This window comes from Mytilus edulis, chromosome 7 (assembly GCF_963676685.1).
Source record: "Mytilus edulis chromosome 7, xbMytEdul2.2, whole genome shotgun sequence".
NCBI classification, from domain to species: Eukaryota; Metazoa; Mollusca; class Bivalvia; order Mytilida; family Mytilidae; genus Mytilus; species Mytilus edulis.
This window is the reverse complement of record NC_092350.1, coordinates 7,951,410-7,978,772: the sequence shown is the minus strand read 5'-3', so window position 1 is coordinate 7,978,772 and position 27,363 is coordinate 7,951,410. Positions and strand designations below refer to the sequence as shown.

At 32.9% G+C, this 27,363-nt stretch overlaps 1 protein-coding gene across 1 annotated transcript in view; it reads left to right on the top strand.

The window, feature by feature from the left end:
* The window catches only part of LOC139482926 (uncharacterized), an 82,493-nt gene that overhangs the window by 6,345 nt on the left and 48,785 nt on the right, over positions 1 to 27,363 (top strand). Inside the window, exons 5-7 of the mRNA XM_071266953.1 lie at positions 4,318 to 4,546; positions 7,806 to 7,961; positions 26,158 to 26,506. Of these exons, the coding sequence (XP_071123054.1) occupies positions 4,318 to 4,546; positions 7,806 to 7,961; positions 26,158 to 26,506 (734 nt within the window). The remainder of the gene's footprint in view (positions 1 to 4,317; positions 4,547 to 7,805; positions 7,962 to 26,157; positions 26,507 to 27,363) is intronic.

Here is a 27,363-nt window from a genome sequence, read left to right as displayed (position 1 = left end):
TAAATCACAAAAATACTGAACTCCGACGAAAATTCAAAACGGAAAGTCTATAATCAAATGTCAAAATCAAAAGCATAAATAAATCAAACGATTGGATTACAATCTTCATATTCTTGACATGGTACTTATGTAGAACATGGTGGATTAAACCTTGTTTTAAAGCTAGCTAAACCTCTCACTTGTATAAGTTGTAAGACAGTTGCATCTAATTCCATTATGTTGACCACGATGTGTGAACAAAACAAAGAGACACAATAGGTACAAAAATCACACATAGGGGTACAACAGTAACGTAAAACTAATATCCTGCTCCACATGTGGCACTCGTCGTGTTGAAATACTCTTTATCAATCGTCTACTGTCTACATTTATATCACTATGCTAAACTCTTAATAAATTGCATATCGCTGCTTTTTGACATTAATTATATTGACACGGCTTTAATATATTTGACTCAGACATATCACCGACTTCAAAATATCGAAACGACTTTTGGAAATTTGACTAAAACTTATCAAGTCATATTCCGGTTTGCTGGTAAGGAAATTCCTAAATGACACAAATACAGTCTGATAAATCGATTACATCTCGATAAATCGACACAATATGAAGGCTTGTTGATTTCGTTTGCTGCGATCACTCGATAAAAAGCTTCATATAGTGAGTCGCAGCTTCGACAACCTGGAAATCGGTACGAAACATAACAAACTTGTTCATTTGAAAAAAAGTAAAATCACTAAAATACTGAACTGCGAGGAAATTTCAATCGGAAAGGTCCTAATCACATAACAAAATCAAATGACAAAGCACATTAAACGAATGAGCAACTATCATATTCCAGACTTGGCACAGGCATTTTCATTTTATAGCGATAAATCTCTCAAGTGTACGACAGTCTCATCAAATTCCGTTATATTTACAACGATGCAGGAATAAAACACACACAATAAATAAAATAGTCAAAATTTGGGTTTAGTTTAAACATATTTTATTAACTCAAAGTAAAATGGATTGGACACAAGTAAGCCATACTTATGAAGTCTGCTCCGAATGACAATAATTTACAATACAATATTAATATGAGCATGTAATATCAAAATAAACAATATTTTACGAGTCTATCAATTGAGAGAAAAAAATGATCAGAAATAAATGTAAACATTGAAAACGATGATGATGATGATGATGATAATGATGACGTGGATGTACCGTAAATACATTTTCTACATAACAAGAAATCTCTCAGACCTTTTGATAAATTCGAATAAGTGTTTGAATATATTCACGTTTTGTTCATAAGAGAGATTCTGATTACTAGATGCAAGTAACTTAACATTCAGTATAAGGTGATCAGGAAGCCATCTTAGATTGTTCATCAGAATTTCTCTCTGGGTACAGCCCATTGATTGAGATTAATGCAATATGATTTTGATCTCATATTATCAGGACATTGCTCCTGTATATGTCTTTCTGCTGTCATCAGACATTTAGTATTCCTACGCTGTAAGTTCTGAACTTATTATTGTTGGGTAAGTAATTGACGTAGGGAAGCGATTCGAAGTAATTTGTTATATATATATATATATATATATATATATATATATATATATATATATATATATATATATATTATACAACATTTGACCTCATGTGTATTGAGAAAACACTTTATAAATTGAGTGATGGTAATATTCTTTACATGCTTCCTATCCACACCCAACTTATGAATGCATATAAGTATGAAGCGGTCAGTTTGATTTTTACATCATCTGAAATGTCTGAACAATAAATTATTCAGTAATGGTCTGTCGTTGATTCAATAAGCAGACTTTTCAACTGCAATGAAGTAGTACTGTTCAAACAATATGCTTGCTGGCAATTTAGCACTGTTAAGTAGCTTTTCAGATGATTTATTATACTGATGTGTACAGGTAAATAATACAACTGAATCATCTCAACATATTAAGTATGAACATATCTTACTTGACTGCAAACATGTTCTCTGAACAGTACTGAATTAACTGCAGTAGACAAGCCTTTGAACTAACAGAAAAACTTTAAATTAATGTACTTATATAAATAGTCGAATTAAAATTACCGTTTCGGATCGAACATTCAAGTAATTAATAAGCCATATCAAGTAATCAATAACAATCGATATATACTGGGCTAACCATTTAGTTAAAGGGAAAATGACTTCTAAACAGACAGGCTTGACAGTAAAATCATTGGAATAAAAAAAAACAGGCTGCAGAAAATAAGAAAATTTGGTCCCTACCTTGTTGCATTTAGGTTACCAACGATGATTTTGAGCTTTACGCGTTCCTAGTAGATTCCATCCCGTACCAAATTCCGCAACCAACAAACCAATTTGTTTCCTGTACGCACGCATCAGAAAATCGTGAATTTCGACTCCGGTAGACCTTGGCTCTGCCGTCGATAAATTTCTAAATTGAATTTTGATTCATTGTTAAAACGAACCCGTTTCCATGTTTGCCTATTCAGTCGATTCTGTTCCCGAGTCCATTGAAGTCGCACCATCCTGTGACGCTTCGTAAGAATAGGTCTTGCAACGGACGACGAGCTCTTAGACCAACTTTACACAATCTATATATAAAAGATATTCTGTTGTTATGTGTTTCGTGGGTTTGTCTGCAGTTTGTGAAGCGTTTACAAATCGATTCCGGAGATGAGTGATGGAGGTGTGCTTGTCTTGAAGTAACGTCGTTTCAAGTCGTGGTGATCATTTGTCGTGCCAGTATCTCTTAGACGAGTCATAAGCCTTGCAATAGTCTTTCTAGAGACATTAAAATGATTTGCACTTGAACATTCCAACATTACAATAGCTCGTTCTCTCTTATTCTGGCGTAGACGGGGCATTGACTTACGTTTATATTTTTCATTTTTTGCTCACCTGGCTCATCACTTTGCGTCCGTCGTGCGCCGTCGTCGTCGTCGTCGTCCGGCGTCGTCTGTTAACTTTTACAAAAATCTTCTCTTCTGAAACCAAATGAAAAAAAAAGGAGTAATACACTTGTATCTTTTAAAACAAAATGTTACACATTTTTCATCAATTGTGCAAATTAAAATGTTTTTTCATTATTATTTAAATACAATTGAGTATTGTGTATAACATAACTTTATAATACTCTATGTACTTATAAATATGTTATTATTATTTTGAGGACTCTCAGGAAGGTTAGTTTTAACTAATTGGATCTTGAAATAAAGATTATTTATTTATTTATTTATTTTATTTTAACTACTGGGCCAAATTTAACCAAACCTGGTCTAAATCATCATTGGGGTATCTATTTAAAAACTGCGTCCTGTGACCCGGCCAGCCAACCAAGATGGCTGCCATGGCTAAAAATAGAACAAAGGGGAAAAATGTTAATTTTGGCTTATAACTCTGAAACCAAAGCATATAGAGCAAATCTGACATGGGGGTTAAATTGTTTATCAAGTCAAGATATATATGCCCTGAAATTTTCAGATGAATTGAACAACTGGTTGTTGGGTTGCTGCCCCTGAATTGGTAATTTTAAGGAAATTTTGCTGTTTTAATTTATTATCTCCAATATTATTATACATTTGTAGATAGCGATAATCTGTAAACAGCAATAATGTTCAGGAATCACCAAAATACAAAGCAAACCAACTACTAACACTAGTCAGAGACTCCTTCAGATGAAAATGAAAATATGTTACATTTAGTAACTGTGCATATTCAATAATGGGGAATGAATCATTGACGTATGCTTTATTAGAAAGGAGAGTTGTCCTATGATGATATGCTCCATAAATGGCATTTGTATGCCCCACCTACGATAATAGAGGGGCTTTATGTTTTCCGGTCTGTGCGTCCGTTCGTCCGTTCGTTCGTCCGTCTGTCCCGCTTCATGTTAAAGTTTTTGGTCAAGGCAGTTTTTGATGAATTTGAAGTCCGAACAACTTGAAAATTAGTACACATGTTCCCTATGACAATATATTTCTAATTGTAATGCCACATCAGATATTTATTCCAATTTCACGGTCCATTGAACATAGAAAATGATAGTGCGATTTGGCCATCCGTGAACCATTGACACATTCTTGTTTGAAGTAAATAAATGATACCAGGATTCAATTTTGTTTTTATGCCATAAAACTTACCATTTACTCATTTAATGGTAAAGTTTCGTCATTTAAAGAGCAGACATTTTTAGGACTAGTATAATATAACGTAGCCTTTTTGACACGAGGGATTTAAAAGTTTTTAAATATGGTTTAAGCACCTGGTTTTTTTTAACACATTTTGATTTTTTTATATTACAGAGTTATATACACTGTATCTGCAACAAATGGAGGGTTTGTTGAGGTACAAGATCGTGATGTATTTTTCGAAACAGAGGTAAATGAAACAAAAATATCCTATTATCAAGGAAAGACAACCACTAGAGAATTCGAGTACCATTGGGATTTAGAACTACCATACCACTGCTCTGTAACTTCCGGAACAGCATGTGCTCCTTTTGTTTCTGTACAATCAGATATAACAAATAACGTAAGTATTTGACGGTTATTACTTACTTGGTTTACTATGGATATTAACATCAATCAAGGATACCAATTTTTCTGCACCAGATGCGCATTTCGACAAATAATAAAATTGAGAATGGAAACGGGGAATGTGCCAAAGAGACAACAACCCGACCATAGAAAAAAAAAACAGCAGAAGGTCACCAACAGGTCTTCAATGTAGCGAGAAATTTCCGCAACCGGAGGCGTCCTTCAGCTGGCCCCTAAACAAATATATACTAGTTCAGTGATAATGAACGCCATACTAATTTCCAAATTGTACACAAGAAACTAAAATTGAAATAATACAAGACTAACAAAGGCTAGAGGCTCCTGACTTGGGACAGGCGCAAAAATGCGGCGGGGTTAAACATGTTTGTGAGATCTCAACCCTCCCCCTATAACTATAGCCAATGCAGAAAAGTAAACGCATAACAATACGCACATTAAAATTCAGTCCAAGAGAAGTCCGAGTCTGATGTCAGAAGATGTAACCAAAGAAAATAAACAAAATGACAATAAAATACTGACACCTTTGTGCTTCAGTGATGCTCGTGGCCAAAATATGTAAATTCCAAAGCTTATATAAAAGATGTAGAGCTATAATCCAAAGTTCCAAAAAAGTATAGCCAAATCCGTAAAAGGAATCAGAGCTTTGCATGATGGAGATACATTCCTTAATTTATAATATTTTTTTACATTTTGTAACAGCAAATTTAATAACACCAAAAATCTGTATTTTCATGCCAGTACTGGAGTACTGGCTACTGGGCTGGTGATACCATCGGGGACTAACAGTCCACCAACAGAGGCATTGACCCAGTGGTAGTAATAACATTAACGGTACCAATTTTTCTGCACCAGATGCGCATTTCGACAAATAATGTCTTTTCAGTGATGCTCGTGGCCAAAATATGTAAAATCCAAAGCTTATATAAAAGATGTAGAGCTATAATGCAAAAGTTCCAAAAAAGTATAGCCAAATCCGTGAAAGGAATCAGAGCTTTGCATGAGGGAGATACATTCCTTAATTTATAATATTTTTTAACATTTTGTAACAGCAAATTTAATAACACAAAAAATCCGCATTTTCATGCCAGTACCGGAGTACTGGCTACTGTGCTGGTGATACCCTAGGGGACTAACAGTCCACCAGCAGAGGCATCGACCCAGTGGTAGTAATAACATTAACGGTGCCCATTTTTCTGCACCAGATGCGCATTTCGACAAATAATGTCTCTTCAGTGATGCTCGTGGCCAAAATATGTAAAATCCAAAGCTTATATAAAAGATGTAGAGCTATAATCCGAAAGTTCCAAAAAAGTATAGCCAAATCCGTGAAAGGAATCAGAGCTTTGAATGAGGGAGATACATTCCTTAATTTATAATATTTTTTAACATTTTGTAACAGCAAATTTAATAACACAAAAAATCCGTATTTTCATGCCAGTACTGTAGTACTGGCTACTGGGCTGGTGATACCCTCGGGGACTAACAGTCCACCAACAGAGGCATTGACCCAGTGGTAGTAATAACATTAACGGTACCAATTTTTCTGCACCAGATGCGCATTTCGACAAATAATGTCTTTTCAGTGATGCTCGTGGCCAAAATATGTAAAATCCAAAGCTTATATAAAAGATGTAGAGCTATAATGCAAAAGTTCCAAAAAAGTATAGCCAAATCCGTGAAAGGAATCAGAGCTTTGCATGAGGGAGATACATTCCTTAATTTATAATATTTTTTAACATTTTGTAACAGCAAATTTAATAACACAAAAAATCCGTATTTTCATGCCAGTACCGGAGTACTGGCTACTGTGCTGGTGATACCCTAGGGGACTAACAGTCCACCAGCAGAGGCATCGACCCAGTGGTAGTAATAACATTAACGGTGCCCATTTTTCTGCACCAGATGCGCATTTCGACAAATAATGTCTCTTCAGTGATGCTCGTGGCCAAAATATGTAAAATCCAAAGCTTATATAAAAGATGTAGAGCTATAATCCGAAAGTTCCAAAAAAGTATAGCCAAATCCGTGAAAGGAATCAGAGCTTTGAATGAGGGAGATACATTCCTTAATTTATAATATTTTTTAACATTTTGTAACAGCAAATTTAATAACACAAAAAATCCGTATTTTCATGCCAGTACTGTAGTACTGGCTACTGGGCTGGTGATACCCTCGGGGACTAACAGTCCACCAGCAGAGGCACCGACCCAGTAGTAGTAATAACATTAACGGTACCAATTTTTCTGCACCAGATGAGCATTTCGACAAATAATCATTATGTCTCTTCAGTGATGCTCGTGGCCAAAATATGTAAAATTCAAAGCTTATATAAAAGATGTAGAGCTATAATCCGAAAGTTCCAAAAAAGTATAGCCAAATCCGTGAAAGGAATCAGAGCTTTGCATGAGGGAGATACGTTCCTTAATTTATAATATTTTTTAACATTTTGTAACAGCAAATTTAATAACACAAAAAATCCGTATTTTCATGCCAGTACCAGAGTACTGGCTACTGGGCTGGTGATACCCTCGGGGACTAACAGTCCACCAGCAGAGGCATCGACCCAGTGGTAGTAATAACATTAACGGTACCAATTTTTCTGCACCAGATGCGCATTTCGACAAATAATGTCTCTTCAGTGATGCTGGTGGCCAAAATATGAAAAATCCAAAGCTTATATATAAGATGTAGAGCTATAATCCAAAAGTTCCAAAAAAGTATAGCCAAATCCGTGAAAGGAATCAGAGCTTTGCATGAGGGAGATACATTCCTTAATTTATAATATTCTTTAACATTTTGTAACAGCAAATTTAATAACACAAAAAATCCGTATTTTCATGCCAGTACCGGAGTACTGGCTACTGGGCTGGTGATACCCTCGGGGACTAACAGTCCTACAGCAGAGGCATTTAATATGCAATTTGAAAATGTCAAAATTCCAGTGCAGTATAAAGACAAGGACATGGTTAAGATTCAATTGTATTTAAACAGTTCCTTCATTAGCGAAGAAAAAGACAAATCATTGCATAATATATTCTTAATATTACACTCGATTCAAATAATAAGCAAAAGTGATTTGTTGTAACAAGACGTATAATAATTATCGGGGCGCATGAAGAATCAAATGCATTTTAGATCTCTGAATCTTCAGGATTATTTTACTTAAAATTAAGTCTATTTACATAATGTGATAAATAAATGTATAATGTATAAATACTATCATACAATTTCAGCCAGTTATAACCTTTTCCTGGGGCGGATGGTCCGATGACATGTCAGGAATATCACAATACCAATATCAGCTGTTTGACATGGGTAAAGGTGACGGAGGATTGATGGATGGTGCTAATAGTGCAGGAAGTGGTACTCTACCAGATGGTAAAACGTCTGTAAGTCTTAACTTTGGCAGCTTTGATATATATAAATACAGATTGTAGCCTCGGTCGCGAGGAAGTGAAGTATAGGGTCTACTCTGACATCGCTAGGTTGATTTTCTTGACACTTAATAAATATTCTTACGCCTTGTATTTCTTACTTATATTTTTAACCTGAAGGGCGGGTGGGAGAAAATTGAGGGGGCTTAAAAAAGTTTGAAATGATAAAGGGGAATGTTTAATTTTCAATATAATAGTTTAGGGGCCTATAAATCAGTATCTGGTTATTAATATTGCCTCATAATTATATCAGATGTCATAAATTTATCTCTAGTGGGTCTTCAAACTACATTTCAATATTTTATTCATACGAATCATAACCATCTTCGGTTTGTTTGTTGGACATGCAGTAGGACAGAAGCGAATAATAGTTTGACGTTTTTCATGTTTTCTATATATATTATTTTTAATAACATACCCCTTAATATATGATTTCAAACACAGCTAATACATGCATTAATAATTGTTTAATTACATGATAAATCATAAAACTCTACATTGAGCATAGAGTTCAATGTCAATATCCCGGAGTCAAGTATGGAAGTATTTATATGTTTTTGTCGAGCCTTCGACTTTAGTCGAAAAAGCGAGACATAGCGATCCTACATTCCGTCGGCGTCGGCGGCGTCCACAAAAATTCACTCTGTGGTTAAAGTTTTTGAAATTTTAATAACTTTCTTAAACTATCCTTGAATTGTACGAAACTTGGACAGAAGCTTGTTTATGTTCATAAGATAGTATCCAGAAGTAAATTTTGTAAAAATAAAATTCCATTTTTTCCGTATTTTACTTATAAATGGACTTAGTTTTTTCTGCCAGGAAACATTACATTCACTCTGTGGTTAAAGTTTTTAAAATTTTAATAACTTTCTTAAACTATCCTGGAAATGTACAAAACTTGGCCAGAAGCTTGTTTATGATCAGGAGATAGTATCCAGAAGTAAATTTTGTAAAAATAAAATTCCATTTTTTCCGTATTTTACTTATAAATGGACTTAGTTTTTTCTGCCAGGAAACATTACATTCACTTTGTGGTTAAAGTTTTTAAAATTTTAATAACTTTCTTAAACTATCCTGGAATTGTAAGAAACTTGGCCAGAAGCTTGTTTATGATCAGGAGATAGTATCCAGAAGTAAATTTTGTAAAAATAAAATTCCATTTTTCCCGTATTTTACTTATAAATGGACTTAGTTTTTCTTCCAGTTAACATTACATACAGTCTGCAGTTAAAGTATTTAAAACATTTTTAAGATTCTTAAACTAGCCTGGATTTTTACCAAACTTGGACAGAAGCTTCTCACAATCAAAAGATAGTATCGAGAGGAATAATTTTATTGATTTTTTTCGTCATTTTTGATGAGTGTTTGATTAACAGCAAAAGTAGGCGAGACACTGGGTTCCGCGGAACCCTTACAAATTTTTATATAAATTAATTTCAGTTATGTATGACCTGGATATGTGGAAACAGGCGACTCAAACCCAATACTTTTCCTTCATATATAGAAAAAGTTATATTGTTGGCTAAAAAGACATCAATTTTGTTTTTGTTTAGCTCTGTCAGGTCTAATTGTTCAGATAAAAGTCCTCGGACTCCATACCTTTTACCAGTAACTTTTCAATGAGAAGTTACTAACTTCTTTTATATAAAGAATAAGAACAATGGGCAAAAAAATGAACTGAAGTGTGAAAAATGTCCATCAGATCATAGCAGGAATGTAAATAAAATTGCATAACGTTACAAACAAGAGTGTTGAAAAATACCAAACTCATAGATTGAATGTAAACTAACGACGCCATGGACAAAGCAACTCGAACCCAAACAACTTTCACACTTAGAGGTCAATGCCCATGCACTACTGATACATACCATGAGTTTTATTGAATAATAATAATATAGATAATAAGCACATGTCATGATCTAAATCTCTTTGTTTTTCTAGATATTGCACAGTAATGGTGTGCATTTACTTTCGCAGATACTGTGCACATTTCAAATGAACTCCTACATTTAGGGTTGGATTATTTATTTTCAAATGGGTGTTATTCCATATCAAAAAGGTTGACTATTTTGTTTTAAACAATTTAGTAAAAATATATTCCAATAAAAGTGAGTTGTACGTCCTCTGCCCCCTCCAATTACCCTGCCATTACAGCACAGTTCATCAATCAACAACGTAATTTGTATGAAAAGTTTTTGATGCAAAATATGAAAAACAAAGCTTTTTTCATTCCTTATAGTTAAACAGGAAACATTTTATTATAAAACTTATGTATAATGATAATCTTAATTCCGAGTTAAACCAACTATTATTGTGTTTGTTTATAATTTCTAATTAATCAAACTATTTAAATAATCGAGATCTGATTTGTTTTAGTTTTGTGCTCACTGGAACTTGTTAAGACTTTTAAGATATGTATTCCCTTTAACAGTCTATTTTGGGGTCGTTTAATGAAAATCATATATTGCCCAAAACCGAAAAAAAAATAATTACAGATCAGTTAGACTTCGTTAAGATGCGGTATGTCTTCAAAGTTAAACGCCGTTTAACGTTTTACGGGAATTCAAACGTCACTTTACGTAGTAAGAAACGTAATGTGGATTCTCGATGCTCCAATTTCTCATTCTCTCGCATGCTAACTTCAAGACCATTGATATAAGTGCATTTTAGGATAACAGTCTATTAAAATTATACGAAATAAAACACGTTACTGTGTCTGATACCCTTGAAACTGTATCGGATACCCTTGAACACAGGCCCCGGTGCCATAATTTTTTTTTCTCAGCTGAGTATTTTTTTCTCAGTGATGAAAGTGGTAAAATAGTTTTTTGAAAACTAAAATGTACATACCAAACTTCTCTAAAACGCAGTTTTATCTCTTAAGAAATAATGTAAAACATAAAAAGAATCTATGATAGATATAATGACAAGAAGCATTAAGTAAGCATCTATAGCTGTAACCACAGTCCTGACAAAAAGTCACAGAATATAAAGTCGGCAAATAATTTGTGTTATTATAAGAAATATAGAACTAGTCCGAGATTACTCTGACGTCCAACGGCTGTTTTGCCATACCAAAACAGCCGTTGACGTCACACGGCCCTGGCTAGTCCAAATAATTATGACGTCTGGCAAGGCTATTTTAATTTTTTTCTGGGACGCCTTCCGTATCGTTGGAAGGCGTCCCAGAAAAAAATTAAAATAGCCTTGCCAGACGTCATAATTATTTGGACGTCTGGCAAGGCTATTTTAATTTTTTTCTGGGACGCCTTCCGTATCGTTGGAAGGCGTCCCAGAAAAAAATTAAAATAGCCTTGCCAGACGTCATAATTATTTGGACTAGGCCCTAGCTTGTCTGGCAAAACAGCCGTTGGACGTCAGAGTAATCTCGGACTAATATAGAACCTAATAGATATTATAAGAGAAAGATCTTGAAATACTTGAGTTATTTACCCGTAGCTTCTATTTTCTATTTCTTTATTTAGATCTATATTTTGTATTTTTTTTTAAAGATAAAATGCAATCTTCGTTGTCGTTTACGTGAAGAGTGCTTTCTTTCACGTCCGCACTTCTATGAAAGGCCGATCATGTCAAAAACCCGATAAAGTAACGCGTTGAAACATCATTTAACGCGTTTAAATATCATTTAAATTGTTAAAACATCATTTAACGCGTTTAAAACATCATTTAACGCGTTAAAACATCGTTTAACGCGCTAAAAACATCGTTTAGCGCGATAAAACATCGTTTAACGCGATAAAACATCAATTAACGCGTTAAAACATCATTTAACGCGTTAAAACATCATTTAACGCGTTAGAACATCGTTTAACGCGATAAAACATCGTTAGGGCGATAAAACATCCTTTCACGCGTTAAAACATCATTTAACGCGTTAAAATATCATTTAACGCGTTAAAACATCATTTAACGCGATAAAACATCGTTTAACCCGATTAAACATCGTTTAACGCGATTAAACATCGTTTAACGCGTTAAAACATCGTTTAACGCGTTAAAACATCATTTAACGCATTAAAACATCATTTAACTCGTTAACACATCGTTTGACACGATAAAACATCGTTTCGCGCGATAAAACATCGTTTAACGCGTTAAAACATCGTTTAACGCGATAAAAACATCATTTAGCGCGATAAAACATCGTTTAACGCGATAAAACATTCTTTTACGCGTAAAAACATCATTTAACGCGTTAAACATCATTTAACGCGTTAAACATCATTTAACGCGTTAAACATCATTTAACGCGTAAGAACATCGTTTAACGCGATAAAACATCGTTCAGCGCGATAAAACATCGTTTAACGCGATAAAACATCCTTTCACGCGTTAAAACATCATTTAACGCGTTAAAAATATCATTTAACGCGTTAAACATCATTTCACGCGTTAAAACATCGTTGAACGCGATAAAACATCGTTTAGCTCGATAAAACATCGTTTAACGTGTTAAAACATCATTTTACGCGTTAAAACATCATTTAACGCGTTAAAACATCATTAAACGCGGTAAAATATCATTTAACGCGTTAAAACATCATTTGACGCGTTAGAACATCGTTTAACACGATAAAAATCGTTTAGCGCGATAAAACATCGTTTAACGCGATCAAACATCCTTTAACGCGTAAAACATCGTTTAACGCATTAAAATATCATTTAATGCATTAAAAAATCGTTTAACGCGATAAAACATCGTTTAACGCGTTAGAACATCGTTTAACGCGATAAAACATCGTTTAACGCGATAAAACATCGTTTAACGCGTTAAAACATCATTGGATGTAGTTATGAAATAATGTTGCTAACGAATACTATGATCTGTTTGCATCTTTTGGATTATCGTGGTGTCCTGGACATTACAGAAGAGGAGGATATTCATGGTGTATATTCGGAACGCTTCCTTTCCGATTCAGTCGACGGTTACGCTTGCTTTCCGATACACATAACGCTTGCTTTCAGATTTATATTGACGAAGTAGCAGGTGACACGACTTTGTGATGGACAATACTTAAATCAGATGGTAAATGGCGTTCCCTCTTGTATCTCACGGAACACTAGAAATATTTTTCTTGATAAAGATGTAAAGCATGTCATCATAAAAATTACAAATCACGTCATAAACGGTCCCACAAATGCAACACTTTGTAGGATGGAAAAAAAGAATATATTTCTTTTGTCTTAAACTGTTTAATACATTGAAAATAAACCCGGGTTTCAAATCCTATATTTATTTTTCTTTCATTGATATTCTTCAGTTTTTCGAAATTTATTAAATCTAACCATTAATGCTCTTTTTAAAAAATCACAGAAAACACTTTCTTTCAGATTGTTTACTTTTAGCGTCATTCTAGCAAAGGATTACTTTCCGATTTTCAGGAAACGATTTCTTTCAGATTGAACGATTCGCAAATAATTGGTTCCCATGCAGACTATATTTTTTTGTTTTTGAAATTAATGTATTAACACATAATGACATAGCGGCGGTAACAAGTCAAATTATGGTCTGGCTTGATCAGCAACGGGATATTTCACTTCAATTAAATATTATAAAATAAAGATCGAAATTCCACACCCATTAAATTGAGCTTATTCGTTTTCATCACACTTGATGGAATAAAATAAAATAAACAATAAAACGAAATCCTGAAAATAACCACATACAAAAAGAAGTTATAATCAAAGTACTGAAGTACTGAACATCGGATGACCGCAAGTTACAAGCACTTGTCTAAAAAGAAAATCGCATTTCTGTACCTTAAAGTGAGGTGAATGTACATAAGTATGTTATTTTTTTCTGAGACAAGTTTGTGCGTGGATTGTGAATAAATGACACCAAAATAACAACCAAGTATTTGTAGTGCTACAAATCAGTTTACTATATTTGTTGTTATATGTTATATTAATATTTGTATTTAACAGTTTCATGTATAAAATGACTGAATAAATAGTCAACGATTATTCTTACAGGGCGATGGATCATGTAATATTATTGTGTACACTACAAAATATAATATATAACAAGTCAAAAAGGGTACAACATCACCATAAAATAACTATAAAATGAACAAATATTAGATATTTCGGTAATACAGTTTCATGTATATATATATAATAATAATAATTTGCATCCATTTGTATATCATTCTATTCTACTATTCTAATATTGGTGCAGTGCAAGTGCATGGTGGAAACTCTGCTGTACTTTTAATAATTCGAGTAAAAATTCATATTTTTACGCAAAACTTTCTTGAGATATTCTGAAGAATGCGTTAATACAATTTTTCTGTACGTGGAATGCTTTTTAACCTTACATATACAGTCCGCTGAGAGTAAAGCACCTCCTAAATATACCTGGTAGCGTTTTTTCTTAACCATTTGAAAATATTTATTAATGTTCGGTGTTAATTATTGCCTTTAACATGCATGTTCATTACTTTAGGAATATTTATCAAAAAGTAATATTCATACCATGAATACATAATCTTTCAATCAGTTTAATTCAGGTCTGGAGCTGGCATTAGTTAACTGCTAGTAGTCTGTTTTTATTTATGTATTATTGTCATTTTATTTATTTACTTTTATCTTCTGACATCGGACTCGGACTTCTCTTGAACTGAATTTCAATGTGCGTATTGTTATGCGTTTACTTTTCTACCTTGGCTAGCGGTATAGGAGGAGGGTTGAGATCTCATAAACATGTTTAACCCCGCCGCGATTTTGCGCCTGTCCAAAGTCAGGAGCCTCTGGTCTTTGTTAGACTTGTATGATTTTTAATTTTAGTTTCTTGTGTATAATTCCGGAATCTTAAAGTAAGCATTACTCTCGATATCATTGCAAAGCAAGCGTTCTGAATATACACGGTGATAATGAAGATATTACATTTCGTCTTCCTCTCACGATTAAACCATTCTCTTTAACCGAACAGCAAGGTAAAAAGGGTCTTAAAAAAGACCAGTGTATAACCATTCAAACAGGAAAACCAACGATCTAATCAATAACAAAAAATGAAAAACACTTATGAAGCACATCGAAAAACAACAATCACGGTACCAGGTACCTGACTTAGGACAGGTGCAAACAAATGCAGTGTGTTTAAACGTTTTAATAGGCACCAACCTTTATCCAACTTGAAACAATAGTGTAATATCACAACGTAGGAAGACACACTTTAAAATATCAACTGAAATGGCTTTACTCAATCAAATGACATATTAAACAAACTAGTGAAGATACACTGAACGAATAAATTTGTTCTTTGACTCAATGTAAATACAAAATAAAACAATGGGTTTAGAGTCGAATAATATCAGTTCTAGACACTCATGACCTTGAACAAAATTCAGGACTGATAACGGACAGAAAAACGGACCGAGAGAGAGACAGTCTTTTTTAGCTTTACAGGAAGGGTATTAATAATAGCGCGACAGTCTTTTTTAGCTTTACAGGAAGGGTATTAATAATTTAGGAGGGGGGATAGTCTGTTTTCCGAACATGCCATATTACAGAACAACGCAGTATTTAGAGGTAAAAATGTCGAAAATGAATGATTGCGTGGCGGGAAAAAAAGACTTAGTAAGTAGTAAAAATAAAGAATAACATCCTCCTTCCCAAATGGGTATCAAATGGTCATCCTCTTACTTTTGGCACATATTCATTACCTTATTGGGCCTGGTTTACTAGATGATCGATGCATGCTCTTAAGAGCCTCTTGTTTTAAACATGTTCACAATTCACACACGATTGCTAGCTGATAAATTCATATACATACCAGGATTGAAATTTTGTATTTGCGCCAGACGAACGTTTCGTCTACATAAGACTCATCGATGACACTCATCAATGACGCCAGAATAAAAAAAAGCCTCCGTTATCTGACAGGCATCCGTGTAACAATATCCGATTGTAATGTTTAACTGAGGTATGGTTGATAGATATAGTAAAGATATGTCATGTTTTCACCATCTGCAGAAAAGGAATTCACTTGTAGAGACTTATGCAAGTAAACGTCAAACTACCATTTATGGTAAACCCTAATGTCAGATATATACATCAAATTTAAAGATGCAAAAAAGACCAAGTAAAGTATCTGAAAAACCTGACATATAAACAAAATTTATTCAAGACGAAGTGTAAAGACAGGTTGACAAATGTTAAATCTAGATGGCCTTTTATAAACATGATCAGTCCATATATATACATATGAAAAGTAAGCTTCAATTAAATTAAACGTTGCTTTAAGGTGAGAGGTACGTAAATGAACGCCTCTAGCGGAAAACGGGAAAATCGACGTTTGTTGCTATGGAGTTATCTCCCGTACACCAGAAAAACTATTTTCAAGATGTTGGAATATATTCCGCTTCGTCGGAATAATGGTCAATTTGGTGGAAGAGTATTGAATGCATCTCATCAAAATGTAGCAAAAAATGAAGAATGTAAAATAAAATATCTTGTAACAATTAAATAGTGCTTCCAATGAAAATGAAAGAAACTTGGCATGTGTCGTGATGGCCGGAGAGTTGGGTGTACTTGTTCCGTACTCGTTGACCAACTTCAAGTTCTATAAAACTGTTTAAAGTACAAAGAATGGGTCTCGGAAGTATTTTGTTTATACTTTGGGGTAACTGTATATAATGCTAGGACGCATCGACACAAAAAAAAAAGATTAATACTTATATTCTTGATTTGATATTCCTGTTATGACTGTAATATGACCCTTATTTTTTCTCATCACAATATAATTACATAAACCTTTCTTTACAGTGCTTTCTTTCACGGCCGCGATATAGTCTATATATATAGAATTTGAAAATGAAAGTAATATTTAAAAAAAAAATTTATAGTTAAAGTTATTGAAAAGCAAAATAGTTTTATTGCTGCCTGTGTGACATGAAATTTGTGAAATACTAGTATAATGTCGGAAATTACTTCAGACGGGTAAGCAAGAGAAAGGGACAATACACATGAACGAGAATCGGAATGGGGATGAGGCCTTACGCACGTACAAACGGGAATAAAACTGTCTTTCAAAATGAACGAACATTAAAAATAAATGTTACACGTTGCTTTTCACTACAAGCTTTCCAACATGAAAAAGAGGCAAGGGAAAAATAGAGATCCGCTGACTGAAAATTACTCTTTACCGCCACTTCATAAGTAAAATAATTAGCAAAGTACATATATTATACTGAAGATTAAAAAAAAAGTCTGCGTGCATCAATCAATTCATTTTAAAATGCGCAAAATTTCGGAACTAGTTATTTCGATTTCAGTTAATACTATTTGTATACATGTGCAAATGCTTCTATAAAAAAAAGAAAATTAATATAGTTTTAATTTTTACTATACGTATTTCTTCTCAATTTTCGCAAAACTTAAAAAATTCTAAAGTATGAACAGGAATTTTGTTGGCATAAATTACGAAGTAAATAATGCTGTTGCCGATTTCCAATCGCTGCATGCAGCTTTTCTATTCAGTACATTGTTAGCTTGATCATTACAGCTCACAAAGTCTAGACCGGATACATTTATCTGAACGTCGTACAATGTGTGTTCAAAGTCCATGATGAACAATTAAAAACAACACATAGCTGAATGGGGGATAGATCAGATTGGTACCCCGAGAAAACATTGTCAACCGCGGCGAAGCAGAAAAAAAAACCCACAAACAAAAGATGAATAACTTGGAATTTATATACAACAAAAAGTAAGGATAATATTCGACAAAATTTGAAACATTCTTTTTGTTTGTCTCTTGCCTATAATTTACATTTGTCCCACATTTCCTTTTGTGTCATATTAAACATATTAAGTTTGCAAATGACCAGTGCTATTTGGATCGAAGTATGTGTTCATGTTTGTGTTGTGTTCTCGTGCCTTTGGAACATTATTTTAAATATTTCATATGCATGACCCCCTGCAACTATCGGGGGAATAAAAGTGTACTGTTGTATTTTTCTTTATGCACCTGTCGTAGCAGAGGGGGCATTAAGTTTAACGCTTGTTCGTCCGTCGTACCGTCCAAAATTGATTTCTGTTCTCAAACTTCAGTAACATTATATGCAAGCAGGAGCATCATCTGTGCCCCACGGAAATATTTCCCCATTTAGTATGTTTTCGGCTTATTAGGTTCAATTTACCGTTGGGAGGTATATTTTGCCTTCCTTATTGTGAAGCAGTAAAATTGTGGTCGAAAATGTGAACATTGAATGTATATCGTCATTCGGAGATTCGTTTTTTTTTTAAATAAGAGGTATTCAATATCCTTTTACAGACAGGATGATATGCTCTATAGCGCATTTGAATAGCCAAATAAATTCTAATGAATAATATAAGTCGTTGTATTAGCCTTGACGTTGCGTAATCCTTTCGGCGACGTCGTGGGTTTTCTCTCTTTTCCCGTCAGCAACACGCTTTCAACGGCTGATATATAAAAAGGGAGTTCGGTAACCCCATGAAAATTATATATCAAAATAAAGGAAAATAATACCTTAAAAACATTTGATTTTTATAAAAAAAATCGTAGGATTGGTTTAAACTGCAGATGAACTAAAACTTGAAATTTCGAATTTTTTGTTTAAATTTGACGTTATGACTATGTACTTATGTTGTTTCCTTACCATCTTCAGATGTCTGGAACTCGGAAATTAGATCGGTGACCAACTTAAATTTTTCGATTTTTTATTTTCTTTTAATAAGTTCTACGTGCATGCAATTTCTTTTAACAATCACAGGACAAGCCATTTACGTACCTGTTACCTTAAACACGTTACACTAGCTTTTAACGCTGTAAAATTGCAGGTAACGAGTTAAAGATTCATTTAACGCGTTTAAGTTGCATTTAACGCGTTAATGTTGCATTTAACGCGTTTAAGTTGCATTTAACGCGTTAAAGTTGCATTAAACGCGTTAAAGATGCATTTAACGCGTTAAAGTTGCTTTTAACGCGTTAAAGTTGCATTTAAAGCGTTAAAGTTGCATTTAACGCGTAAAAGTTGCATTTAACGCGTTAAAGTTGCAATTAACGCGTTAAAGTTGCATTTAACGAGTATAAGTTGCATTAACCTTCTTTTAACGCGTTAAACCCTCTTTTAACACGTTAAACCTTCATTTAACGCGTTAATTCTTATTTTTACGCGATAAGTAATATATGACGATTATATTAAAAATGTGCTGAAAATCAATAAACTTTATCGCGTTATTTGACAAAGATGACACATGTGGCCATTTCATTTAGTAAGTTTCGAGTAAAATCTGACGTCTTAAATCGTTGTTATGGCGAAAGATGAAAGTATTTTCGATAATTTTTTGTAGTTTTGTGCTTAACGCGTTAAATAATTAAATAACGCGTTAAAAAATATTTAAAGCGTTAAAACTGTATTTATCGTGTTAAATGTGATTTTATCGCGTTAAATGTTAACGCGTTACTTTATACTACTTTATCGGGTTTTTGACATGAACGGCCTTTCATACACTTCTATCGAGTATGGCGTGCCAAATAAACATTTTGAAAAGATAATTATTACGGATCAATAAATAAATTTGGTGTTTTTACTGTCTTCTGATTGGTTAAAATTATTAGTTTTATTTCCAATGTTGTCAATTTTGATGGCGACACGCCCACTTTGACCGTTGTGTATTCATACGCCAACATGTGTGTACGTTGTTATTGTTAATATAAATAATATAAAAAGTTCTTTGAGCCTTAGTTTTGATATAAATTTATTTATAATGAATGGCAATAATTTATTTTGATTTTATTGAACCATAAAACTAATTTTTGACTCTTCATTTTCTACATAATCCGCTTCGCGGATTATTCAATGTGAAGAGTCAAAAATTAGTTTTATGGTTCAATAAATTCAAAATAGATAAAAGCCATTCATTAAATAACATACATTATGACGTTACGCATGTTATTGCGTCAATACTGTGTATTCAACAAGTCCACACTGATAAACAGCTTTTCTATAAAAATCATAACAGTTAAGATATATAAAACTCATATCCATAGACTAGTAAGGTAAATACTATTTCGAAAAAAGGTCAAATTGTTTTATCATACTTTACTATAGTCTAAAATAAGGACAATATATTGACAAAACGTCAAAAATATGCGTGTCAGACTTTAGCAGGGGTGTTTGTGTTCTTCAAAACAGTGTTATATCCACGAAAATTCGAATGAATGATATGCTGTATATATATAAAGTATTACAATATTACTGAATATGCGTTCCTGTAACGATCAACGCTATTTTTTTGGTAAAATCAAATAGTGGTCATTATGGTCAGATTTTGGAAAATGTTAAGTTACATGTATCAAAATTTATAGGTTTTAAAATATAAGATTATATGATATTTCGTTACGGTACGCTATTTATGGTGGATCATCTGTATATTTCCTCAGACAGAATTTTCATGATGGTCAGATACTATCAATAAGATATAATGATGGAAAATTGCATGTTGTAAAAATAAAATAAAATAAAGTAAACTTAGATAAATAAACTATTAAATAAATAAAATTGAATTAAATTGCATTGCTAAAGCTCCAAGACAAAGTAGGTGACGTAAGATTAAGTTATAAATTATAGTTTCGTCTTTTTATAAATAATATAGTTAATCTCATTCTAGAGTTCTTTTGATCATAGCAATTAATCTGACGTTGAGACATAAATTAAATAAACTGTCATCTTTTAAAAGAATACAAATGTTTGTAATTTGCCGTAGGAAAATAACCCTAAAAGTGTTTCTATTGTCCACTTAATAATTCTGTAAAGTAAGTAAGATTTTGATAATCCTTTAATTGCTTTTACGTAACTAAATAAGATATATGTCAATCATATAAATTTATAACATAAAAAGAGAATAATTGACCAATAAAAAGTAACTTTAGAAAATTCAAAATTGACGCTTAAATTTCATAGGTGAATAAAATAATTCCAATCAGCACGTGATGTTGGGGTTAAAAAGGGAAGACCGCAACCTCCCAACATCACATATCACACTTCAATGTAGATAGCTGTTTGGAATAAATAATTGAAACATCATTGTATTTTATTCACCAGGTATGTAAATTGTTAAAGTATAAACCATTTTCAAATGAATTTTAAAGTAAGAATGTATCTTCTGATTTAATAACTTTGATATTTAAAACTTAACTTAAATTTATAAAAGATTTTCATTAATATATATAAGTTAAAACTAAGTTTACTATTTAAATCACTGATCACATATCACACTTCAATGTAGATAGCTGTTTGAAATAAATAATTGAAACATCATTGTATTTTATTCACCAGCGCCAGGCCTCGAAAGTACAAGTGTCCGAGATGAGGGACACGCCATCAGAAGGTATTACATAGACCTGAATATGAGCGAGCTAGCATTCCCCAGATTCTCCGAAAGAAGTTAGAATCCATGTATACATAATAGCGAGTCAGAGCAGTCCCCAAGTAAAAGATGGAAGTCCCTCGATATTTAAAAGTTACTAACGTTTTGGAGGGAAAGGGGAGACAACCTAACTGAGCAGCGATCCTTCCCCCTTTTCCCGCATTACAAAGACAACAAAGTATAAAAAAAAATCCGATGACTGGGTTTGTTCGTTTATATGAGGTTCTTAAGTTGTGAAAAAGTTTTCAAATTTTGGAAGAGTAAAACTTCGTTTTGTTTTATTTCTCTGCAATAAGATTCATATGTATAGAACTTGAAATTGAAAATGAAATTGGGCCTAAAGCGTGCCATTGGCTATATACTTCTCCGCATCACACAAAGCTTGTAAATATATGAGGTGAATTATAATTAACCTTTTATTTTTGACAATCGTTTCATTTCTTAATCTAATTGTACCGCTATTAGTAAATTGAATTTTATAAGCAAGACCCGTTTAACTTGTAATTCCCGACAAACTTTTTATAGTAAAGCAAAATATATATCTTCCTCCTTTTCGGATCTAAATGGGGGAAACATTGCATTTTATTACGTTTTATGTCAATCGGTCTCTGGTAGAGAGTTGTCTCATTGGCACTCATCATACGGTATATATCCTATCATTTCATATAGATTTATGCATTTCCCAAATACGATATATTTTGTTGTTTGTTGCTTACGTTACTTTCAGTGGGAAATATTTCATGCATATTCAGTACAACTAATCATGAAGAAGTATCCATATTGATATGCAAAACAAAAATTACAAGCGAAATAAAAAAACTTATCCCAAATAATCATTAATAGCCGTAAAACGTAAGAAATTGTCGTTACCATATGAGACGCAATATCGTGCTTAACGTCTTTGTATTCAGACGACACAAGACACCATGTGACAATTTTAAGAGAAACAGAGCTGCTTTTTTTTTTATCACATCTACAATGGAAAAAAAAACCAAAAAACGACAAACCAAATATCAATATGAAAGCCAGTAAATAATTTGAATTCGTTTTCAATATTCAAGATATATGTAACTTTAATATTAATATAAATCTGATACAGAATTTAACATGTTTAATACGATTTAACAATTATGCAAGTAGACATAAAAATTGCTCTGCATAATGAGATTAATATCATATTGCACAGAAAGAGAAAATATAAGTACGACGTCGTGTGAGAAGGCATGGCATATATATTTAATGTCAATTACAGTTATTAACAACACATGGATCTTACAAAACTGGAACATAAGACGTAGTAAGCATGCTGGTGAACGTGAGCTCAGACTTTTTTGATTCTGTAATTCTATTTAATGACATAATAAACAAGTGACCGGTGAAAAATAATGTTATTCCAATTCTTGAACCAATGCATACAAACATCATAAACTAAGTCTTCTGTGCACGATTTTTTCATTTTTTTCGCATAAATTTCGTATAATCGTCAATTTTTTTTTCAATCGGTCAGTGTTGTGAAAATATAGCAGGTAATTAAAGTTCGTGTTTTGAAGCCGAAGTTTAACGATTGTCACCTGTTTGTCAACAATCCACCAAAAAGCATGGATATTGAGCACGTGTTTAATATGTACAATCAGATAATAGTTTATTTTATGAGATGGGTCACACGGAGGTCACTTTGCATACGGAAAATATGTCGGGGAATTGCTTCCTGGAAGGAAACAATTAGAATAATGTAAACTTCTTCTTTATATGAACAAATTAAAGAATTTTCTTCAGAAAAAAGTATATGTACATAAGTTTTATAATGAAAATTATCCATTGAGTTATAAAAAACATATGCATTATTTTTAATTTGAGGTTTCTTATGACTTTAATTACCGATAGTTATAATTTAATTTTGGATGTAACGCGTCTTCTGATTGGCTGACGTTATTTTGTTATCAGCCCATAGACATAATTTAGTCATGTGACCGTGACGTCATAAACGTTTTTTCGTGGTTTTCTACGGTTTAAAATGGAATTAAGAATTAAATTATAAGAAATGACTGTAATATTTTTTCTGTCTATGAAGAAATAACATAAAAAATGTGGTGCACACTGTTAAATAACCCGCTACGCGTGCTATTCAGTGTGCACCAATTTTTTTTGTTGTTATTTCTTCAAAGATAAACTATTACAGTCATTCCGTAATTGAAAAATCTAAAGAAACTGAGATTTCAACTCGGACAAAGTTGACCTTCGTCTCTTTGTCATATTTCTGATTTGTTGTTTTTAATTTGTTTTCCACTATTGCAGCGTTTTTGTCAATGATCATATTGGTCTGATCTCTGACACGAAATGTTTTATTATGGTGTAATGTTTGTGTAATTTCTGACACAATGCAGGAGAAGAATGTTAGGTTGACTTTGTCTGTAATAGTGGACGAAATGATACGTCAAGATTTGTTAACTCCTGATGCAAGATCGTGATTTTTTTTAGCAAAATACTGATGGTTATGGATGTACAGAAATTGACAAATTCCGATTACGACCAGTTCAATATTTCGCTCTTTTTAACTTATTCTTTATTTTTATATAAGAAAATTGTACATTTTAGCACCCCATTTTTCAGTCTTATTTCTTTAATTTTTTTTGCTCATTTTTTCTTCTTTTTTTTTGGGGGGGGGGGGGGTATTCAAGCGTCAAGCGGGATATGTTAAAAGTGAAGATGTATCTACAATGAGAAGCTGTTTAATTGGTCGCTTTTTTGTAGTATCTTTTAAAATTTGGTAAGATTAATATGGTACAACCAACTAACAAAGATGGGGTTATCAACTTACATTTTTAATTTTCATATGCTTTTACAGAATTATGAGACATATTTCAGTCGTTTTACCTTTCTCTTATTTTTTATGCAAAAAATGCACATTTAAGCACCCCATTAATCAGCTTTTTTAGACAACATTGATTTTGAGTATTCATCCTAAAAAATGTATGAAAAAAAATATTTTAAGGAATAAAGATGTGTATGTTCCTTTGGATAGAATTTGATTTGAGGTGATACTAGTAAATGAAGTTCTTCATTGCAAATTTTAACAAAAAACCCTATCAACATTTATATCAAATTACCTTAAAAAAAACATTTAAGATATTTTCATATACTTAAGTATGGTTTTGGCTATACTCAAATATTTAAGAATATTCGTAACTTTGAGTAAGAAAATATCTGAGAATTTTTTTATGGCGGTGCATTTTGCTGAGAATAAAAAAATTGAGAAAATTCTCAGGCTGAGTAAAAAACTTTACTCAAATAGCTTTATGGCGCCGGGGCCTGGTGTTTACGCACAGTATATATAATTTAATGCAAATTTATTTGTTGTTTGTGTTTTTGTTGTGTGTGTCCTAATTTTGTGTCCTGGATGTAATCCCGATATCCTTTTCTTTTTATTATATAAAAATGTAGATGTAAAACCGGTTGACTCATAGAACTGATTCAAAGCTTAGAAAACAACTATCAGAAAAACAAATATACTCCACTTTAGCTAGACCTATACTTGCGTATGCTACACCAGTATGGGACTTGCACCAAATCACTATCACATGACATATCGCGAAAGTACAGAGACAAACAGCTTACTTTGTACATAACTGCTTACAGGACAACTCTTCAGGATGTGTATTAAAATTCCTGTATAAACAACAGGGAGGACCACCCCAGCTCAGATAATGTAAACAGAATACTGTCCTTTTTTATAAGACCATAAACTATTTGATAGCCATTTTTCAAAGCTAATTACTCAACATCAGCTAACACTAGAACCAGAGTCAACCGCACATTCAGACAACCTATAGTAATTAGAGATGTACATTATCAGTCCTTCTGTCCGTAAAAAAACAAGAGAGAGGAACAAAACACCAGAATCTGTAGTGTAGTTCGGATAATAAAAAGATGCCAGGTCCAGAAATAACTCTATCTCTTCGACACAGCCCCATCTAAGCTAAACAGCAAGATACCAAATATACATATTTGTAAATACTTAGGTCCAAAGTGACCTCCTGTCTGATTTATGTACACCAGGATCAATTACAGTAAATTGCAGAGTATGAATCGTAACCTATAATGCGAATCTAGACAGATATTAAAGATCAGAGAGTCACACATGCATTTACTTTACTCCATAACCTACCCATTTTTCATTTGGTCAGAAACGGAAGTTAAACCTATTTATTCCGTAATGATTTTCCAAAGTAACTAGTAAGTACATTCAACCCTCATACATTATTTGAACCTGCTTTTAGGATAAAGGAAATATAATATCTGGTTCATATTATAAAATAGATTCATTGGGATCTTAAACGGTTATGGGTTAGTTTGTATCAATGAAATATCTTGATCACACTTTTCTAAAACAAACAAAAACATTATGGACATGTTATTTAAAAAATAGACTTACTGGTATTAGAAAGATTTACAGAAATCTGCACAGGCAAACACGCATGAAGTGTTAAAGTACACGAGAAACCTTAAAATACTATATTTCCTTTGTTCCACTTTTGTTCACCCCAGTACAACGTACATACAAAGCATTAGAGTTAGAAGTTGTAAATTTTAAGATTAAAGTTCATTATTCCAAGATTAAAGTTGGAAGTTCATAAATGATTTGGATATTTAACAATAGAGTCATACATTGATCAATTCCAGAGCAAGGGCTATATCCCGTCATCTTTACTATGAATATAATTTCTTTATTTTACAGTCTACAGTCACACTAACAGAGCCAGGAATGTATACTATTCATCTCTCAGCTTTTGATAATGCAAATAATTCCAAAACTGGTAGAGGAATATTTTTATTTGATAATGAATCAGTGGTAACATTACATGGTGACGATATGAAATGTCCGACAGCTTCAAAAGATACAGCATACCTGTGGGTTATTGAGGACATACCTTCGGTAAAAATAATTTGGCCTGGAAGATTTCAGAATATACGACATAATGCCTCAATGTGGTTAGAGTCTGTTCTACCATTAGCTGCAGGAACTGACCCAATTTATGAAGATCTCTATGGAAACAGAACTAGTTCAGCAATTCAACATGTTGACGGTAAAAGTCACACAATAAAATAAATTATTAACTATAACGATTTATGCAAACGTTAATGTACATTTTGTTTCATTTATCCAAACTTTAATACAAACAGAATTAAAATAACAATTATCATATAACAGCCATGCAATAATTTTGCTTTGATAAGCGTAGAAACATCTCTAACATAGCATTGTCTCGCAAGCCAATAATTTGGCTACATTTGAATCTTTAATTGGAATTTAGCTGGAGATATGTGGCACATGTACATATCATGTTCAATAATGTTAGCAAGAAAATAATTTCAAATTGAAAGTGAAAAAGTGAGCCACCAGAAAGATTCATTATAACGTTGTGATTTTGTCCACAAAAAAAAATCATACTTTTACAGATAAAATGATAGTTTACATATTTTTTTCTCGCCTACGAGAAAATACGTAGAATCCAAGAATGGGAATTACAATCCGGCGGCAGCAGTGGCGTATATTTTTTGTATGAAGCTTTATATGCCAAAGGAGTAGAAAACCTGTAAGCTTCGAACCTGGTATGCAGATTTATTTTGTTACACATGTCCATTGTCCTTGGCCTAATCTTCATGATCAGTGACAGATTGCCTTTTGTCCTCGGAATTTCTATGCTACCGTCAGTGAAAGGACAACTTTTCTTGGTTTATTGATTCCTTGAAATGTTTCACGCCCGTTAGTTTGATTTCAGCTGAAGTCGACCTCATATTATGTATCAGTGATCAAGGTTAAAGGTTATGCCTAGGTCCGTTTCTCCTAACTGTAATCATTAGGTCATCAATGTTTTATGTTTTGAACGATTGTAAGGTGAACATTACAGTCTGATATGTTGTATCTTACTTTGACCTCATT